General features: G+C 36.1%; 1 protein-coding gene across 1 annotated transcript in view; it reads right to left on the bottom strand.

Moving 5' to 3' along the window:
* Window positions 1–3,913: 3,913 nt before the first annotated feature.
* LOC136876226 (uncharacterized) overlaps window positions 3,914–17,789 on the bottom strand; it is a 113,636-nt gene continuing 99,760 nt past the window's right edge. The window contains exon 9 of the mRNA XM_067149996.2: window positions 3,914–4,003. Coding sequence (XP_067006097.2) covers window positions 4,000–4,003 — 4 coding nt within the window. The 3' untranslated portion in view covers window positions 3,914–3,999. The remainder of the gene's footprint in view (window positions 4,004–17,789) is intronic.

The raw sequence follows: 17,789 nt of genomic DNA, 5'->3' as shown, positions 1-17,789 counted from the left end.
TAAATACTAATACAACAGCATCTCAAAAATATACAATATTAAATAGAAGGAAGGATCCACCTTTTCAATACTCTATTATCAAGTCGAACCAAATAGAAGTTACGACTTGTTTATTTGGGACCGGTTTCAACACATTTGAAGTGTCACATTCAGCCAATTAGCAAAGCAGAGCAAAAATTAAATCATAAATTTCTAAAAACACAGAATACAATGATCACAGTCAAAAAGAGTACGTAGAATAATTAACACTATTTTATGCCGAAGCAATTTCAGTTGATGTTCATAACACAATGATCACAGTCAAAAGAGTATAAAGATCAACATTATTTCGTGCCGAAACAATTCCAGTTGAAGTTCATAAGCAGGTCTTGAACAATCTTGTCGTGCTGCATTCACATACGCACGAAGCCGTTGTATTAAAGGTCAAAAACGAGTTAAAGAACTTGTTATAAGATGAAAACTTGAAGTATAACTCCTTATGAAATTGAACTTGTGATATGCAGTTATGTAGGCATTTGTTTTCTCTGCCGAAGAGTGGAAAGCAATGTAACTGAAGTCTTAGGAATACAGTGTAGGACTTAATTTCAATAATTCAAAGCAGATATATAAATCTTAAAAGGAATTTGAATCATTAAAAAAGAATAAAACCAAATAAAAATATTTTAAAAATAGGAAGAAAATTAAAAAGAATTACAATATGAGGCTCAACCTGAACAGCTTGCCGTGGTGATTGATAAATGTATGGGAGATGATAAATAGAGAAAAGGAATAGGAATAATGAGCGCTTATTAGAGGGTGGGAGGTTTCAGCTTAATAACACAGTATTGAAAAGGTTGATCCTTCCTTCTATTTAATATTACAGTATATATTTCTCTATTCAATACGGAACAATCATGAAATTTTTAACTTTAAAAGCTTCTCAGAATGTATAACTTACATGATAAACCATTTTCTCCCTTTTTATGACCTTTCTTTCCCTTGCCGATACTTTCATTCTTCGGAGGTTTGGACCTCATCCTTGTGATTAAAAGGGAATGGCAATACTTCATTTTGAAATAATAATCGGAACCACTTGCCTTCTTCATCCAGAAAATTTCAGCAAGTATGAAGCTTTATTTCCATAACCTCAAAGAAAGAGCATGTTAATATAAGTTTATAACTACAGTATGGATTAGTATATATATAAATATACCGTATAAGTTAGTTTTGCAGTCTGCTGAAACATAACATATAACACTTAGAACACTATAACGTACTTGTAAAAAATGAACAATTATAAGCAGTAAACAAGTTTTGTTCTTATAAGAACATCCTCAGATGCTATCAAATCACTTTTAACCAACATAATGGTTCCGAGTTGCGAGCTAATGCCTAAATTCATGTAATTTTTTACAGATAAGGCCAACCTAACCCACATTTCAGACATGCTTACAATTTGCTTTATGTCTCACCAACACAGATAGGTCTTAGGGCAATGACAGGATGTAAAGCGCTAGGAGTGGGAAGGAAGTGGCTGTGGCCTTAATTAAGGCCTGGTGTCAAAATGGGAAACCACAGAAAACCATCTTCAGGGCTGCCGACGTTGGGTTTCAAACCCACTATCTTCCAAATGCAAGCTCACAGCTGCGTGACTCTAACTGCATGGCCAATTCGCTCGGTCAGATGTACTTTTTGTCAGTGGAACCTCCAGTAAAATTCATTAAGAGCTTATGAAACATAGTGTTAAATGTTGTTTTACCAAAATTGGAATGAATTGAGTAGCGCGAATATTCAACAAAATTTTGAAACTCAATACCCGGCATTAAAAATGACAAAGAGAAAAATAAAAAACAATAATCTAATCGCCATAAAAGCAGATAAAGGGAACAAAACAGTTATAACGAAAAAAAAGACAAGTACATAGAAAAACAAAAGAATTCATTAATAATAATGGAAAACAAAAGATCAAGTGTGACCAAAAAAATATTTCAAAACAAGATTAAACAAGTGATCACAAGATAAAAGACCTTATCCTTCCACAGACGGAAAAGGGAAGATTTATGATCAAAAATCCCAAACTCCCCACATTAAAAGCCCTCCCAGAAATAAAAAATTATATCCGATCAAACACATGCTAAATTACAATGCAAGCAAACCACTCAACCAAATGAAAAATGAAAAAACTCTCTATCAAAGAAGACAGGTCTATTAAAAACAAATTAGAACGAAGTAAAGAACTAAAAACAACAGGGAGCATAAGATATCTTTTGACATTACTAACATGTACATCAATGTATCAATAGAAGTATCAATTAATTATAGAATACCATCTAAAAGTTAAGAATTCATGCAACAAAAAAAACCTTTTACAAACAACCTTAAACCAAGGGTTCACCATTATCAGGAATAATAGCGAACATATTTCTAAATAACATTGAAAACAATTTCTTAACCAATCAGCTAACTAAAGGAATCTTACATTGGAGCAGATACGTAGATGATGTAAATTGCAGATATTATGATGTCACAAATGCACAGCACTTTTTTAAAATACTGAATTCATTACACAGGTCAATCAAATTCACAAAGGAATCAGAAACTAACAAGATCAATTTTTTTAGACATCACAATCAGTAGAAATAATGATAACCTGTCATTCAAAATATACAGGAAACAGACTTCACACACACACAATAAACAATGAATGTAACCACCCTAACATGCAGAAATTAGCAGGACTGAATATAATGATACAGAGAGCTATATCCATACCAACGAGTACAACAGATTTCAAAAGCGAAATATAGACAATAAAAACCAATTGCAAAAGCAAACGACAACCTACCTTAAACTGTAGATCTATTATTAAAGAAACAAAGAAAAAAACATTGCAAAAACAACACCTGACAACAACATAGTCCTCAATTATATGAACACCACCACGCATAAAATAGTCACCATTTTCACAAAGAAACATCTTAAAACAACCTTCAGAATGTACAACACACTACAAAGACACATCAGCAAATGCAACCTAAATACTAAAGACCTTTTCTAAAAATCAGGAGTTTATGAACTAAAATGTCAAAAGCTAACTGCAGAACCAAATATAGGCTAAACAAAACAATTTCCATACCAGAAATAAAAAACACAAAAATGGTGTCAAATACAGTCGGTATTCAGCATTCGGAGAGCAGATACCGGACAGCTCACACCATTTCCCATATTTCAACACAGATCTACAAATTTTACACATTGAAATTAAAAGTTAATCTTTAAAATTAAAGAAGGCAATAATAGAAATACCATATTTCACTGCATAATCGCCACACATTTTTATTTGCAACATTTTGGTGAATCTTGAATCTGAAATTAAAAGTGAACTTGCTAAGTTAATTGTCATTAATCGGAGCATTAAAGTTAAAATATTACACTACCAAAAAATTATTGCATTATTGTGAAATATTGACTTCCCGGTGAACACTTTACTCAAAATCTTCTGTGTTGCTATCGCTGGTTTCGGTATCTGATGTGTCGTCCTTGCCGCTGCTCATACCAGTATCACACTCTTCGTCACTCTGCTACACAGCATCATCTTTGGATCCGTTTAGTGCATTCAAAATCCAAGTCTTTTTGAAGCTCTTGGGAACTAGTTCAGGTGGTACAAGGTCCCAACTCTTCTTTGCCCATGGGCACAATAAGTCGAAAGATGGAAGCCTAATATTTCCAGTGGGCATCATGTTAGGCCACAGGGAATGACTACCTGTTGTCTTATTTTCATTGGGAAGTTGCTTCACTTCGTTCATGAGGTGACCTGGGAATCTATCTAAAATAAGCAGAGCCGGCTGTTTCAGCAGTGCACTGGGTCTTCTATCCACACATTTTTTAACGCAGTCCAGCATGAGTTCTGCGACCATCCAAACCCTTGGTTGCACTCGTACAAGAATTACACGGGGAAACTGTAGTTGCATAGGCATTGTTTTCCTCTTGAATATTACGAATGGCGGCAACTTTCTTCCATCAGCTGTAATAGCAAGAATTACCATTCATCGTAATTTCTCGCTACCGCTAGTTTTCATAAATACACTCCATGATTCTTATAGTGCAATATTGTGGTTGCGAGACATACGGTATCAAAAAGGACTGGAATCTGATCAGGATTACCACTTTGAGAGAGTAAGTATAAATTTTTCTGGCACAACTTAAGACAAATTGGTGGAAAATTTGCAATCTTGTCCATGCAATCAACAGGCAATCTTTGATATAGTGCTGTTTTCCTTCCCACCGACAGTTTGTGTCGTCGCATGAACCTCATAACCCACCCACAACTCACCTTAAACTGAGTTACGGGAACGTTGTGTTAGTGCGCTACCTTCCGTGACTTCATTTGTAACATTTCATATGATACACTGCAGCAAATGTCATGTATTTCAATGACGTACACGAACACATTGTCAATTTTCAGACACTTCCCTGTTTCCGGACATCTAAATGCACGTCTAGAATAGTTTGCATTTTTTAGTTTCATTTTATTTCTGCCAGTCGCACACCAAGTTTCCATTCAGTGACATTTTTCTTTCCACAGCTGTTACTATGCTGTTCAGCGAAGAAAATTACCTTTAGCTTGAAGGCCGCAGAAAGGTTTCTGCAAATATCTATAAGTAAAACGCTTCACACGTTAATGTGCTGCTATGTAAATTACTGTCCGTAACTGTTCCGTATAACTGTATTAAAAAACAAACTATTTCTACAAACATCCCATAAACAAAATAAAACAAATTCTCATGCACACATGTCTACAGTGATCAAGTCACTTACAAACACACACATGCGTCTGTACATTTCAGAGCAGTCAATACTTCCGCGTGAGTACCTAATAAACACGAAACTGAAAAATCCTCCGTACCCCCACAACATGGAGAGGTCCACTAGAGGTGAAGTACAAGGGTTGCAAGCAGGGGTATACCTACTCATAAACTTCCCAGTACCGGAATGTTTGATTATGTATTACAGTATACCACAAGAACTTGACAATGTTATGAAAAAAAAAGAACGTATTCATAGTGATGTTTACCACTAATAAGAGCGAATATTAACCCGTTCAGTGGGTGATGCAGCGAGATCCGCGGCTACAAGTCGCTTACTAGGCGGGCAACGCGGATATATCCACCGATTCAAATTACATTTTTTTTCTCAGTTGTCTGCCTGGCTTTTCAGCAGCGTATTCTGGATGAGTCTGCCCTCTGATGTGAATTTTTTCAACTATATTCTCCCAGTACCAATGTGTCATCCATGAGTTGCATCATAAAGAACGCAGCCTACGTCCGGGCAACAACGACCTAAGGCTTAATAGCTTCGCGCTGAAGCTTTAGCTCATCGCCTAATAGTCCCTTGGATATAATAATATTGCTGTAGGAGGTTTTTTCTAGGGATTATGATATTGAACAGACCTCTATAATGACATTTTAGAACTGTGACCCGATTTATTGTCACTAGTTTACAGTTCTTCCTTCACGACTGGAGTGTGTGTTTACCGTGAGTTACACAACATTTATTATCGTACACATCCGTAATACAGGCTCAATTTATGATTTCCGTCCAAACTGCAGGGACCAGGGTTCTATTCGATCCTTTTTCTTACATTTTCCCCACTAAAATATCTATAACGAATTACCGGCCCCCACTGTTAGAGGAAGAGGATTTACAGGTCGTGATAAACGAAATGTTGGAATTTAGTGGGGAGAATAGTGATATTAGTGAAGTAAATTCTGCCGAAGTGGAATTCGTAAGTGACAGGAACTTACCTGAAATAAGTACTGCAGGCTCGAATGTACAGGGTTCGGGCGTAGCTGATGCGAATGTTCAGCAGTCGCAAAAGAGACAACACGTGTTTGATTTCAGTTCAAGTAGTGATCATGACAGTGACAGTTGTGACAAAAATACTGATTAAAATTCAACCATTGCAAGTTCTTCGTCAACATATACTGAAAATGGACAAAGAAAGTCCAGCTTTGATCCAAAATTCCATCATGATGTAAAGGGAGAGTTTTTAGGGAAAAACAGAACTGAGCGAAATATTTCAATTACTTTTTATGACGAGATATGCCAGAACATAGCTGAGCACAAAAAAGATGCCAAGCAGGAAATCACACATAAAACCCAGTTTAGTAATATGAAACGAAGGAGTCGAGATGAAGACCGTGTCCGAAAAAAATAAGGACGAAATAAAGCTTTTTATGGCCATACAGTTGCCATAGGGGATTGTACAGAAACCTAAATGATGACACTCTATTTCCCGCAATCGCTTGTTCACTACGCCTATTTTCTATGAGCTGATGAGACAGAAGAGATTTTTTCTCACCGGACTGAGTGGCCTAGACGGTTGAAGCATTGGCCGGCCTTCTGACCCCAATTTTGCAGATTCGTTTCTGGCTCAGACCGGCGGTATTTGAAAGTGTTCAGATACGTTGGCCTCTTGTCAGTATATTTAGTGCCATGCAAAAGAACTCCTGCGGAACTAAATTCCAGCATCTCAGCGTTTCGAAAACTGTAAAAGTAGTTAGTGGGACATAAAGTCAATATTATTATTATTATTATTATTATTATTATTATTATTATATTTTCCTCCACAGCTTTTTACATATCTCTGACAATGAGGTGAATAATGGACAACTTCCTCCCAAAATATATAAGATAAATCCAGTATTTGACTACCTGTTAGCAAGATTTCGGAAGCTTATACCCTTGATGGCAAAGTGTCAGTTGATGAGAACCTCTTACTATGGAAAGGGTGGCTAGGATGGAAAGTTTACATACCAAGAAAACAATCGCGTTTCAGAATGAAATCATATAAATTATGCGAAACCAAGACAGATTATATAATCATGATCTGCTTCCGTGTGTATTATAATGAACAGCTGTAAAAGACATAACACTGTGAAGACTGTAAATATTGCCTGTATTGTAGTGTAATATAGTCCGTGTGTGTCACTTATGAATTGTAGGTAGGGTATATAAACTTGATCCCTCAAAAGCGCTAACCAACGAAACAGAAAATTTCATGAGTCATATAATTTATTCCATTGTAAACCTTTAAGTACATGTAAACTTAGTAAATCTACAATTTACATATACAGAAACATTTACTTCCAGGCAGAGATTGATAACAAACTGCCTAAAATATTCAGGTAAAAGTTACTGTATAAACGAAAACCAGAGCTTTGCTATTAGGAAGAAGCAATCTTGATATCACATTGTGAAAGCACTTAGTGTGTTTTTGCACAAAGTATCAAAAAATTAAAATAATAGATTTTTTCAACAATTAAATACATGAAAATGAAATGTCGTATGGCTTTTAGTGCCGGGATATCCCAGGACGGGTTCGGCTCGCCAGGTGCAGGTCTTTCTATTTGACGCCCGTAGGTGACCTGCGTGTCGTGATGAGGATGAAATGATGATGAAGACAACACATACACCCAGCCCCCGTGCCATTGGAATTAACCAATTAAGGTTAAAATCCCCAACCCGGCCTGGAATCGAACCCGGGACCCTCTGAATCGAAGGCCAGTATGCTGACCGTTCAGCCAACGAGTCGGACAATTAAATACATTATATTCAAGTAAATATTTCTCTTAGAGCCCTTCAATGGTTCATTTTAGTCTAAGATTTTTTTAGTCAAGTAATTAAATATTTTCTTCAATCAGGGAAATTGCTCCCCGCCTGGGAGCGAGACGTTGTGTACCGAGCTCCCCGCTTAAGGGGTTAACATTCCTTTTATGAATTAGATTCTCAATGACTCATTTTGTAGCCGTTCACCTGCGCGTTCTGAAACCAATGCACCCCTGGTCCCAAGGCTTTGAAGCTGTACTAGGAAAAAAAGTGTGTGCGGTGCCCATATTTCCTGGCGACGTTGCCGATAAGTGATAATTTACAGCCTTACACATTTCAAATGAGACCTCAAAATATGCCATTGGTGTATAAACTGCACACTGTCACATGACCACGTCAAACTATAGGTAATCTATGCGTCTTACGTATCATCATCATTATCAATGTTCCACTCCAGTCGCCTGGGTGTGGTTAACAAGCCTCCTTTCTGTCCTTACACTTTTCCTGCTCCATTACATCTGCCACATCCAATCCAGCTTCTCTAATGTCCTTCCAAATCTGATCCATCCACCTTCTTCTCGGTCCTTCAACTGGTCTCTTTCCCTTCTCTTTTCAATTCCCTTCATCCTACCCGTTACTTTCCCATTCTTTTTACATGTCCGAACCATCTCAGTCTTGCTTTCTGTATGTTCTGTACTAACTATTTTATATTTAGCTCTTCTCTGATTTTAATATTTTGAAATCTCTTCTTGTCTTTTTAACTGATGTTCTTAAAAATTTCATTTCTACTGCTTGGATCTTACTATCGCGTCTCTTATTAGTTACCAGCGTTTCTAGTCCGCATGTTACAATTGGTATGAAATACTGTTTATATAATATTAATTTTGTTCTCTTGGGTACTTTGTCATCCTGTAAAAGCTCTCTGACTTGATGATAAAAATGTTGTACTTTTACTTAGTCTGTTATTAATTTCAGGGTTGATTTCATTACTTCCATTAATAATGCTACCCAGATATGTAAACTGTTCTACATTCTCTAACCGTTCTCCATCTATGTTCACTTGGCTTCTCTTTTTCTCTTTTCCACAGTGCATGACTACAGTTTTCTTTTTACTAATTACCATTCCAAACTACTTCAGATTTTCATTCCAAATGTCCAGTCTCCTTTGTACTTCCTTTTCTGTCTTTCCCCAAATCATCACATCATCTGCAAATACCAAAGCATTCACTTCATCACTACTGATACTCTGTTTTACACGTTTTATGATTTCATCCATCAATAAACAATAATGGCGACAGTGCACTTCATTGCTTGAGACTATTTTTTGTATAAAATGATTCAGAGTCACCACTCCCCACTTGTACACTGCTTTTACTCTCATGATACAATATTTTTATCTTGTTACTTAATGATTTTGGTACATTCATTTTCAGTAGGCATTCCATACACGTTTTCTCTTAACTGTATCATAAGCTCTTTCCAAATTCAAAAATACGAATATGATTTCCTTGTTCCTTTCCAAATGTTTTTCCATTATAGTTCGCACTGTAAATATCAAGTCTATTATTGATGTATTTGATCTAAAGCCATATTGTTCTTCCTCTAACTGTGTTTCTATTATATCCCTCAGTCTTTTGTCAATGACTTTCTCCATTATTTTTAGCCCATGAGATAATAGTGTTATACCTCAATAATTTTCACATTTCTTCCTATTTCTTTTTTTTGAACAGTGGTACAATGCTTCCCTGTTGCCAATAACATTGTACGACATCTCCCAAATGTGACTGTGTTGCTAAATTGCCGATAAGCCACATATGTAATTAAATTGCGCATTCATACGCAACTTACATTGCAGTTCCATTTACCTTTTAAACAGATAGATTAATAAAATTTGACGTGTAAACGATTATGCAATGAAATTTTAAAGGATGCGATGACTACGCAGTGGCGACAATTATGCGGTGAAATACGGAATACACTGCAATAAAAAAAAGTCAACCAAACCAATCTCATCTGAAAATTTTGCACTATTTTTTATGAGCTATTAATGAATCTCACTGGAGGGTGCAAAGTGCATCTGGAATGTGGATTAGGTTATATTTATCTGTACCAAATTCTACGAATTCAAGCAGCAGCTCGTCGCTCGGGACCATTAAGGCGGTTATTTTATGACTAAAAATAAAGTCATAATACAGGGTATTCCTTAATTCCTTACTGCAAATTTACTTCTTACAAAGTCATCATCATGCATTACACATTCTTTGAAGTCGCACGTATATCGTTGAAAATGCAGGTTATTGCCATGATACCCACTTATAGCAATAATTTGCAATTAAAAAACTGACCTTAATGGTTTTCAATTATTACACTTTTGTTAGATGGTTTTTACAACATATATTTTATTGCAGAACTAGTTTTGGCGCTCATTTAGGCACCATCATCAGCTGCATAATAAGTAGAGAAACTTGGAGATATAACAATATAAAACAACATATTGGTATTGTACCAGGCAGGCATAGGCCCAAGCACATGTGTTATAAAATCTTTATTCATGAAAGAACGGTTGAGTTACGATGTCCGAACAGCTGTATGAGAGAACGTTCTAGTCTCTACTGCTCTGTGTGAGGAAGACAGCATGAGAGGGGGCAAGGTCGAGTGACATCAGTACCACATGTATCTCACCTGCCCGTAGAAACGTCTCGAAATAATTTTTATACTTCTCAACGACTTGACCGATAAATATGAGACTAACAGCAACTTGTAGTTCACATTTAAAATGTACGACATTGCAAATTTGAGATTAATCCACCTAGTGGTTTAAAAGATATGACGAATTGAAGTTTGGAATGTATAACCACCCCTCCATCGCCTGACTCGGAGAGCTTGCTTCCAGCCGGATATAAATAGGTCGACGACCCGAGGGTATAGTCAATGTGTCTTGAACTCTACGACTCGATCATGACTAGGCGTCATTATGCTCTGTCGCGCTTTCGAGAGATATGAAAGTTATAGTCTAGAACTTTAAATTTGTGCGAGGTCGTAGTAAATGAAGTTTCAACCATGTCATGGCGTGTGAAATGTTGTTAAGTTTTTTCAAACTTAGTTTTTGTCGTATAAGGTTTACGAGTGTCTTAACTAAGTGATTTTACGTCAGAGACTGTGCATTGAAGTATAATTGAGAATACCAGTGTTTAATTTACCATTCGACGGTACTGTGGACTTCGTTAATCTCTCATATTTTTGAACTTTGTCGTGATAATTGACAGTGACAGCATACTAGGAAATTGTGCGTGATAAACTGAACTTTCAACTTATAACAACATTAATTTTGAGACACATTTCTCGTATACAATTACGATTGTGAACCGTTTGAAATACCATTACACTCGAATATTCAATAATTAATAGAACTAAATGTGACTATTTTTCACGTATTTTCTCGAACTTTCGATTATTACTATAAGAAACGAACTGAATGTTAAGGACATTTTATGGCAATATTAGGTCATACAAACTCGTGTCATGCAAACTCATTCATAAAAACCTCTTAAGCTGCGAACATTAGTATTCAAGAGACTGCTATAGGAGTGATATTAATTGCATTTTCTCGAGTGTTTCACGAACCGTGATAGTTATTCTACGATTGAATTTAAGACATAATCAGCGATTATTATGAACTGTGATAGTGTTCAATTCATATTTTATATCCCCCTGTGGGTGGGGGCGGTAGAATAACACCCACGGTATCCCCTGCCTGTCGTAAGAGGCGACTAAAAGGGGCCCCAGGGGCTCTGAACTTTGGAGCGTGGATTGGCGACCACAGGGCCATTAGCTGAGTCCTGGCATTGCTTCCACTTACTTGTGACAGCCTCCTCACTTTCATCTATCCTATCCGACCTCCCTTGGTCAACTCTTGTTCTTTTCCGACCCCGACGCAATTAGGTTTGCGAGGGCTAGGGAGTCTTTCATTTTCAGGCCCTTCGTGGCCCTTGTCTTCCTTTGGCCGATATCTTCATTTTTCGAAGTGTCGGACCCCTTCTATTTTTCCCTCTGATTAGTGTTATATAGAGGATGGTTGCCTAGTTGTACTTCCTCTTAAAACAATAATCACCACCACCACCACCACTCATATTTTATAAATTGTGAGTGAAAGACTGTGCTTTTGATTTTGAAAACGACCTCAGGTCATGACTGCATTAACTTAACTTATGGTTCAAACTGTAGCATAGACTGTGATATTCTGAGCCACGTATTTAATATCGTAGAACAAAAGTCCGAGTACAAACTGTGAATTAAGACTTATGTCAGTGTAAAACACAACTCATTAATGATAATTAAGAGTCCTGCAGCTCGTTGTATTGTAACGGTTCAAATCCCATTACAAGATCATATCTGTATCTTTATTATTATTATTATTATTTCATCTGTGATATTATTATTATTATTATTATTATTATTATTATTATTATTATTATTATTATTATTATATCATTATTATTATTATTATTATGTCTGTACTATTATTATTTTATCTGTGAGATTACTATTATTGTATTAAAATTATTATTCAATTCAATTCTGCAATGCTTGTCGCTTGCGTGATTGTAGTTAAATGTATGTATATATACGTGTGTGTAGATTAACACTAAAAACATGTACAGTGAAAGTTGCTGTATATCAGATGTGGATATGACCAAATACAGTAGAGACAATACACGACACTTACGGATTTCGTCTTGCTAAAATGGAGACAATTCGACGGTGGCGCTCCTAGTGACTTGACCTGAACAAATCGCGCTAAATTCAAATATCAATGGAAATGTATATACGGAAATGGATAAATAAATTACGTCTAGAAAGAAAGTGGTATTGAGATATTAACTTCGAAGTTGCTAAAGCAATTCTGGATAAATGAATGAAGAATTATTGACAAGATTATTATTCAAAGACTGAAATTAGACATATAAACAAGGTGTGAAATGGACTGCTGTGAAATGGCTTGATCTTTCATTTATGCATTACTTTTTTAGCTTTAGCATACCTGCCTGAAATCTTACGGTTGGATTTGTCTTTTTTCCTCATTTAAAACCAATGTATCATCACATTAAGACATTTGTCAATAACAATATCGGCACATTCCTTACACATATGATGCAATGAATTAACATTTAATAGGTGGACAATTTTCCTCTTAACATGAAGCCTACTAACAGAAAGCAAATCTATAAAATCCCGGCTTTAATCTGAGAAGAGGGATAAAAGAAAGAAAAGTTTGAAAATGTTGACGATAGTGATGCTTTGAGGAATATTTACGTACAATTAGAGTAAAAATGTAACATACCCTTGGCTGTATAGTCGAGGATTTTTAAAGTCGCTGGCCTGGAAATGATCTGAACAGATCTTACAATTCTTATACAAGCGTAACGTCCCTTCTTTCTTGTACACTTTATCCAAATAGCTTCTGTGACATTTCACAACCCACAGATCACACCTACAACAACACATCAGTATTGAAGGTTAACTGCTGCACTATACAATAAAATATGCGTATTATATTTTAAGCCCGTTAAAACATGGGTTGAGCAGGTCAGAAGATTATGAAGTACTATAAAAATCTCTGTCACTGGAAGAATATATATGCAAACACAATATTACTTACATGTTCTTGTCACGAGGGAACCTGAAGAACGAGTGCGCATTTTTCTCTACTACGTAATTACTGCAGCCAAACACAGCACATACCTTTCCCTCATGTTGAGAGGAGATATCAAGGAATGACACACGCTACTATTTAATTATGTCAACTCACTGAAAACGCATAAATAACACCAAAAACTTCACACAAAAATACACGTGCTCTTATGACAGAATCAGTAACGCTCAGGTCTATCCGCTAGAGTGAGCTCCAATAGCTGTCCCTCGATATCTCGCTCAGTGTCGTGTATTGTCTCTACTGTATTTGATATGACATTGTTCCATTGTGCAATACTGTTGGCATTACTGTCAAGTCATCGCTACGTCATCGTGCGTATTTATTTCTGGAGATTACGTAGGTGTGTCGACCAACGTCTATAAAAGCTGGGTGTATCTTGTAGCGTCAGTCATTATTCAATTGGAAGCCGAGACCACAGTTGGTCGGAGTGTGAACGAGATGGAGAGGCCTCAGTCGGTCAGTCAACGAGAGTGAACGAGATAGAGAAGAGTCAGTGAGCCTATAGTCATTGGTCATTGAGAGAGTGAGGCCACGGTTGGTCGGTCACTTAGTTGAAGATATGGACGGGAAGGCTTACCATGGAGTCATAGAAGGATACACTTGCAATGAAGTCATACTGTACAGACTTACCAAGAAGTCATATGATACGGAGAGGAAGCAGTCAGATGGATACATCACCAAATTAGGCTTGACACATCTACAGTAAACACCAGATCAAAGGAATATGTCGTAATTACACTCAAAGTGTTGAAGGTATTGTCAAGTGAACCAGTGAGGGATAAATTTAGTGTAAAATTGTTAAATGTCCGGTCAAGAAGAATTCAAATTCATGCCTAGTTTCTTTCAGTTGCAATGTCATAATTTCACATTCTTGTTTTTTTTTTTTTTTTTTTTTTTTGCTATTGCTTTACGTTGCACCGACACAGATATGTCTTATGGCGACGATGGGATAGGGAAGGCCTAGGAATTGGAAGGAAGCGGCCGTGGCCTTAATTAAGGTACAGCCCTGGCATTTACCTGGTGTGAAAATGGGAAACCACAGAAGACCATCTTCAGGGCTGCCGACCGTGGGGCTCGAACCCACTATCTCCCGATTACTATATAATGGCCGCACTTAAGCGACTGCAGCTATCGAGCTCGGTAATTTCACATTCTCATCTTTTTTATCGCAACAAGACTTACTATTTTTCTATATAATTTAAAAAATATATTTTGTTCTATCAAATGAATTCATAATATTATTTCAATGACAGAATTAGATAACCTCAAATTTAATGGGGAAACCGAACGCCAATCTCCTTTTCCCAGAACTTATATGGTATGTTGTCAAAAGTAAGCTTATTACCCCACACCTTAGGGATATTCAAGATTCTCATTCTATTATTGCTGCACTGAGTTGTAGCTGGCACCCTTCAAATAACGTATGTGTAAGTAAGCAGGTAAGAACTAAGTGTGAGTATAAGGTCCGACGATTGTGTATTTTATTTAATGAATATTTATTTTCATATTTTTTTCATTTACATTCAGATTTGTATGTTTTTAAGTTAGTAAACGAGTCAAGAACATACTACAGTATTGTGCCAATTGAACTTTCCGTGTTTCAACATTTTTCTTTAAAAGAACATCGGAAATCTTGGCGAAGTGTCGTGATATTACACTACGTAGAACTTTATCTCCAGCGTGGGATTAATCGTGGTTTCTTCGTGGGATATTCGTGCTATCCAGCGAGGAATTGATCGTGGTTTCTACGAGGGATGATAACGTGGTGTCTTCATGGGATGGAACGTATTACGCGGCTGGTGCCGAGTTGGAGTTCGGGCTGTATGCTGCAGAAAGTTCCAGTCACCAAGCTGCAGAACAGTACTTCATCTATCCTTATAAGCAGATTACAGGTGATATAAGTGTATTTCATATATTTTTGAGTGAGTAATTACACTTAGACACTAACTGACTTTTTAATAAAGCACTCAATCTTTCACAGTCCTACATTCGTCAAAGGAAAAGTGCTTTGTGTGGATTATAATCCTACTGATTATAGTAATTGTAGGAGGTTATTCAAGACGACTTCAGGTCTTATTTTGAACTGTAGGTTTCTCTTCAAAGTTTGTGTAAAATGAAATCATTTCACTTAGATGAACTATAGGGCTTGCCATAAAACAGGTGCACTATTTTACCGTCTTATATAATTGGTTTAGATAAACTGTAGGAGTTTTCAGCAAGTGATTGAAAATATTTATTTGAACTATCAGATTGTTAAAGGAAATGTGAGTTAATGTTATGTTTAATAATCTTAGAAAAACTTTAGGTTTGCATCACAAGTGATGGACTTAATTTCTATGCAATCTAGAAATTTGGTAAATCAACAAGTGGTTAAATGAAGTTCTATGTACAAAGTGTTATTTTGAATTTGAGTCTATATAAGAGATCCTATATGAACTGTAGGGTGTTTGAGATCTCAGAAAATTGGTATTCATTTCGGACATTATTAACATCAAGTGGATGTCTCAGAATGTAACAGCGCATATATTTCATTTTTGCATTCTGAAAAGATCGACTGAAAATTTAATTTTGATAAATCAACAGCAGGGTGATTTACTTGAGAATATCAATAAATATTGTCAAAAATGTTAGTTACCATCTATTATTCGCCCTGCGAAATTATCGTTCTCTGTACCTGCTCCAATAGTAACCGCACACAACCTGAGATCCTTCCCATGCTCTCGCCCCATAATCATTTCCGGTACAGTATACTTAACTCCTTAATATGTATCTAATGGTAAGTTTAAAACTCTAATTTGCAAACAAGATAACCCTTGCGAGTCAAAAATGTAAAATCTCATCTCTGAGTGACGAGTTGTCTTCAATATTGTGTCATGGCTATTATTTTATACACTCATAAAAATCAAGTTCAACTACATTCTTAAAATAGTGAAATTAGAGCCGAATCAAGTCCTAAAATGTTAAAATGTTCATTTCACAGATGCATTACTGGCCATTTATTGGATAAAAAACTTGTCGTGTTCGTTAAATTGCTAGATGTTTATTGATATGTGGTAACTTTGTTCTTATGTTGTATATCTAGTGGTTGGAACTGATTATTTGCCCTGATGTTGTTAAGCGGGTATAGCCTCTCAGTTCAATACAACCCTGTAATGATGAAAGCCCAACGTTAATAGAAAGTGAGATAAATATTAAAAATCTGATTGAATCAAAATATTCATGAAGTTGACTCAACTCAACAGCTATGTACTTTGCGCGGCAACTGCAACATGACGAGCATGTCTGCTCGTGTCGTGTGCGATGTGATGAAGCGCTAAGGAAGGGGAAGTAGGGGTGGCAAGGGGAATGTTTTTGGAACGTTGACAATGTAGGAGAGGGACCGGGGGGCATAGTGGACGAAGACAGTAGTATGAAAAACTGTTACATAGAGTTCTGAACGCAATTTAACGAACACAACAAGTTTTTTATCCAATAAATGGCCACTAATGCATCTGTGAAATGAACATTTTAGGGCTTGATTCAGCTCTAATTTCACGATTTTAAGAATGTAGATGAACTTGATTTTTATGAGTGTATAAAATAATAGCCATCACACAATATTGAAGACAACTCATCACTCAGAGATGAGATTTTACATTTTTGACTCACAAGGGTTATCTTGTTTGTAAATAAGGGTCTTAAACTTACCATTAGATAGATATTAATGAGTTAAGTATACCAATATGTTGTTTTATGTTGTTATATCTCCAAGTTTCACTACTTATTATGCAGCTGATGATGGTGCTTAAATGAGTGCCAAAACTAGTTCTGCAATAAAATATATGTTGTAAAAATCATCTAACAGTATTTGTATTGATAACAGTATTTGTATTGAACAAGGTGGAACTTTAAAGATTTTTATTTCAATTGTGATCTTAGTTCAATACGGGCAAATAAGATGAAGTTCCTCACGTTTAATTTCAATTATTACGCGATGTAAAGAAAAGTGAAAAGAAACGCCATAAAAATTATGCTTATTACTTCCATCGTGTATATCATGGTTGCAATATTTTGATACCTCTATGAGGTTTACATAAAGAAATATGTCCAAATACAGTAACCGTAATTTATCCATCGTAATTTTCCCCATCCCTCTTGAAAAAACAATGCATCAAGGTTTTACTGTATCACCAATTCACAATCATTGAGGAGTTCATGAAACATAAGCCACGTTGTACATACTATACGCTTGGTTAAAAATGATTTGATAGAATCTGAGGATGTTCTTGTAGAATATCATTCCGTTCATTCTTTACAGGTATGTTATAGTGTTCTAATTGTTATATTTCATGTTTCGACAGACTGAAAAACTTGTCGACACTGGAAAAGAAGGGTTTTCTTCTTAACGAACAAATCAATATAGTACAAGATAAATAACTTTGTAAGAACCACTTCTACTTCTGCTATTATTACTTCAGTACAGTGACTTAGTCGGTCACATTCCACCGAG

Source organism: Anabrus simplex, chromosome 6 (genome assembly GCF_040414725.1).
Source record: "Anabrus simplex isolate iqAnaSimp1 chromosome 6, ASM4041472v1, whole genome shotgun sequence".
In the NCBI taxonomy this organism is placed as follows: domain Eukaryota; kingdom Metazoa; phylum Arthropoda; class Insecta; order Orthoptera; family Tettigoniidae; genus Anabrus; species Anabrus simplex.
The sequence above is the reverse complement of the archived record's forward strand: the minus strand, read 5'-3'. Positions and strand labels throughout refer to the sequence as shown.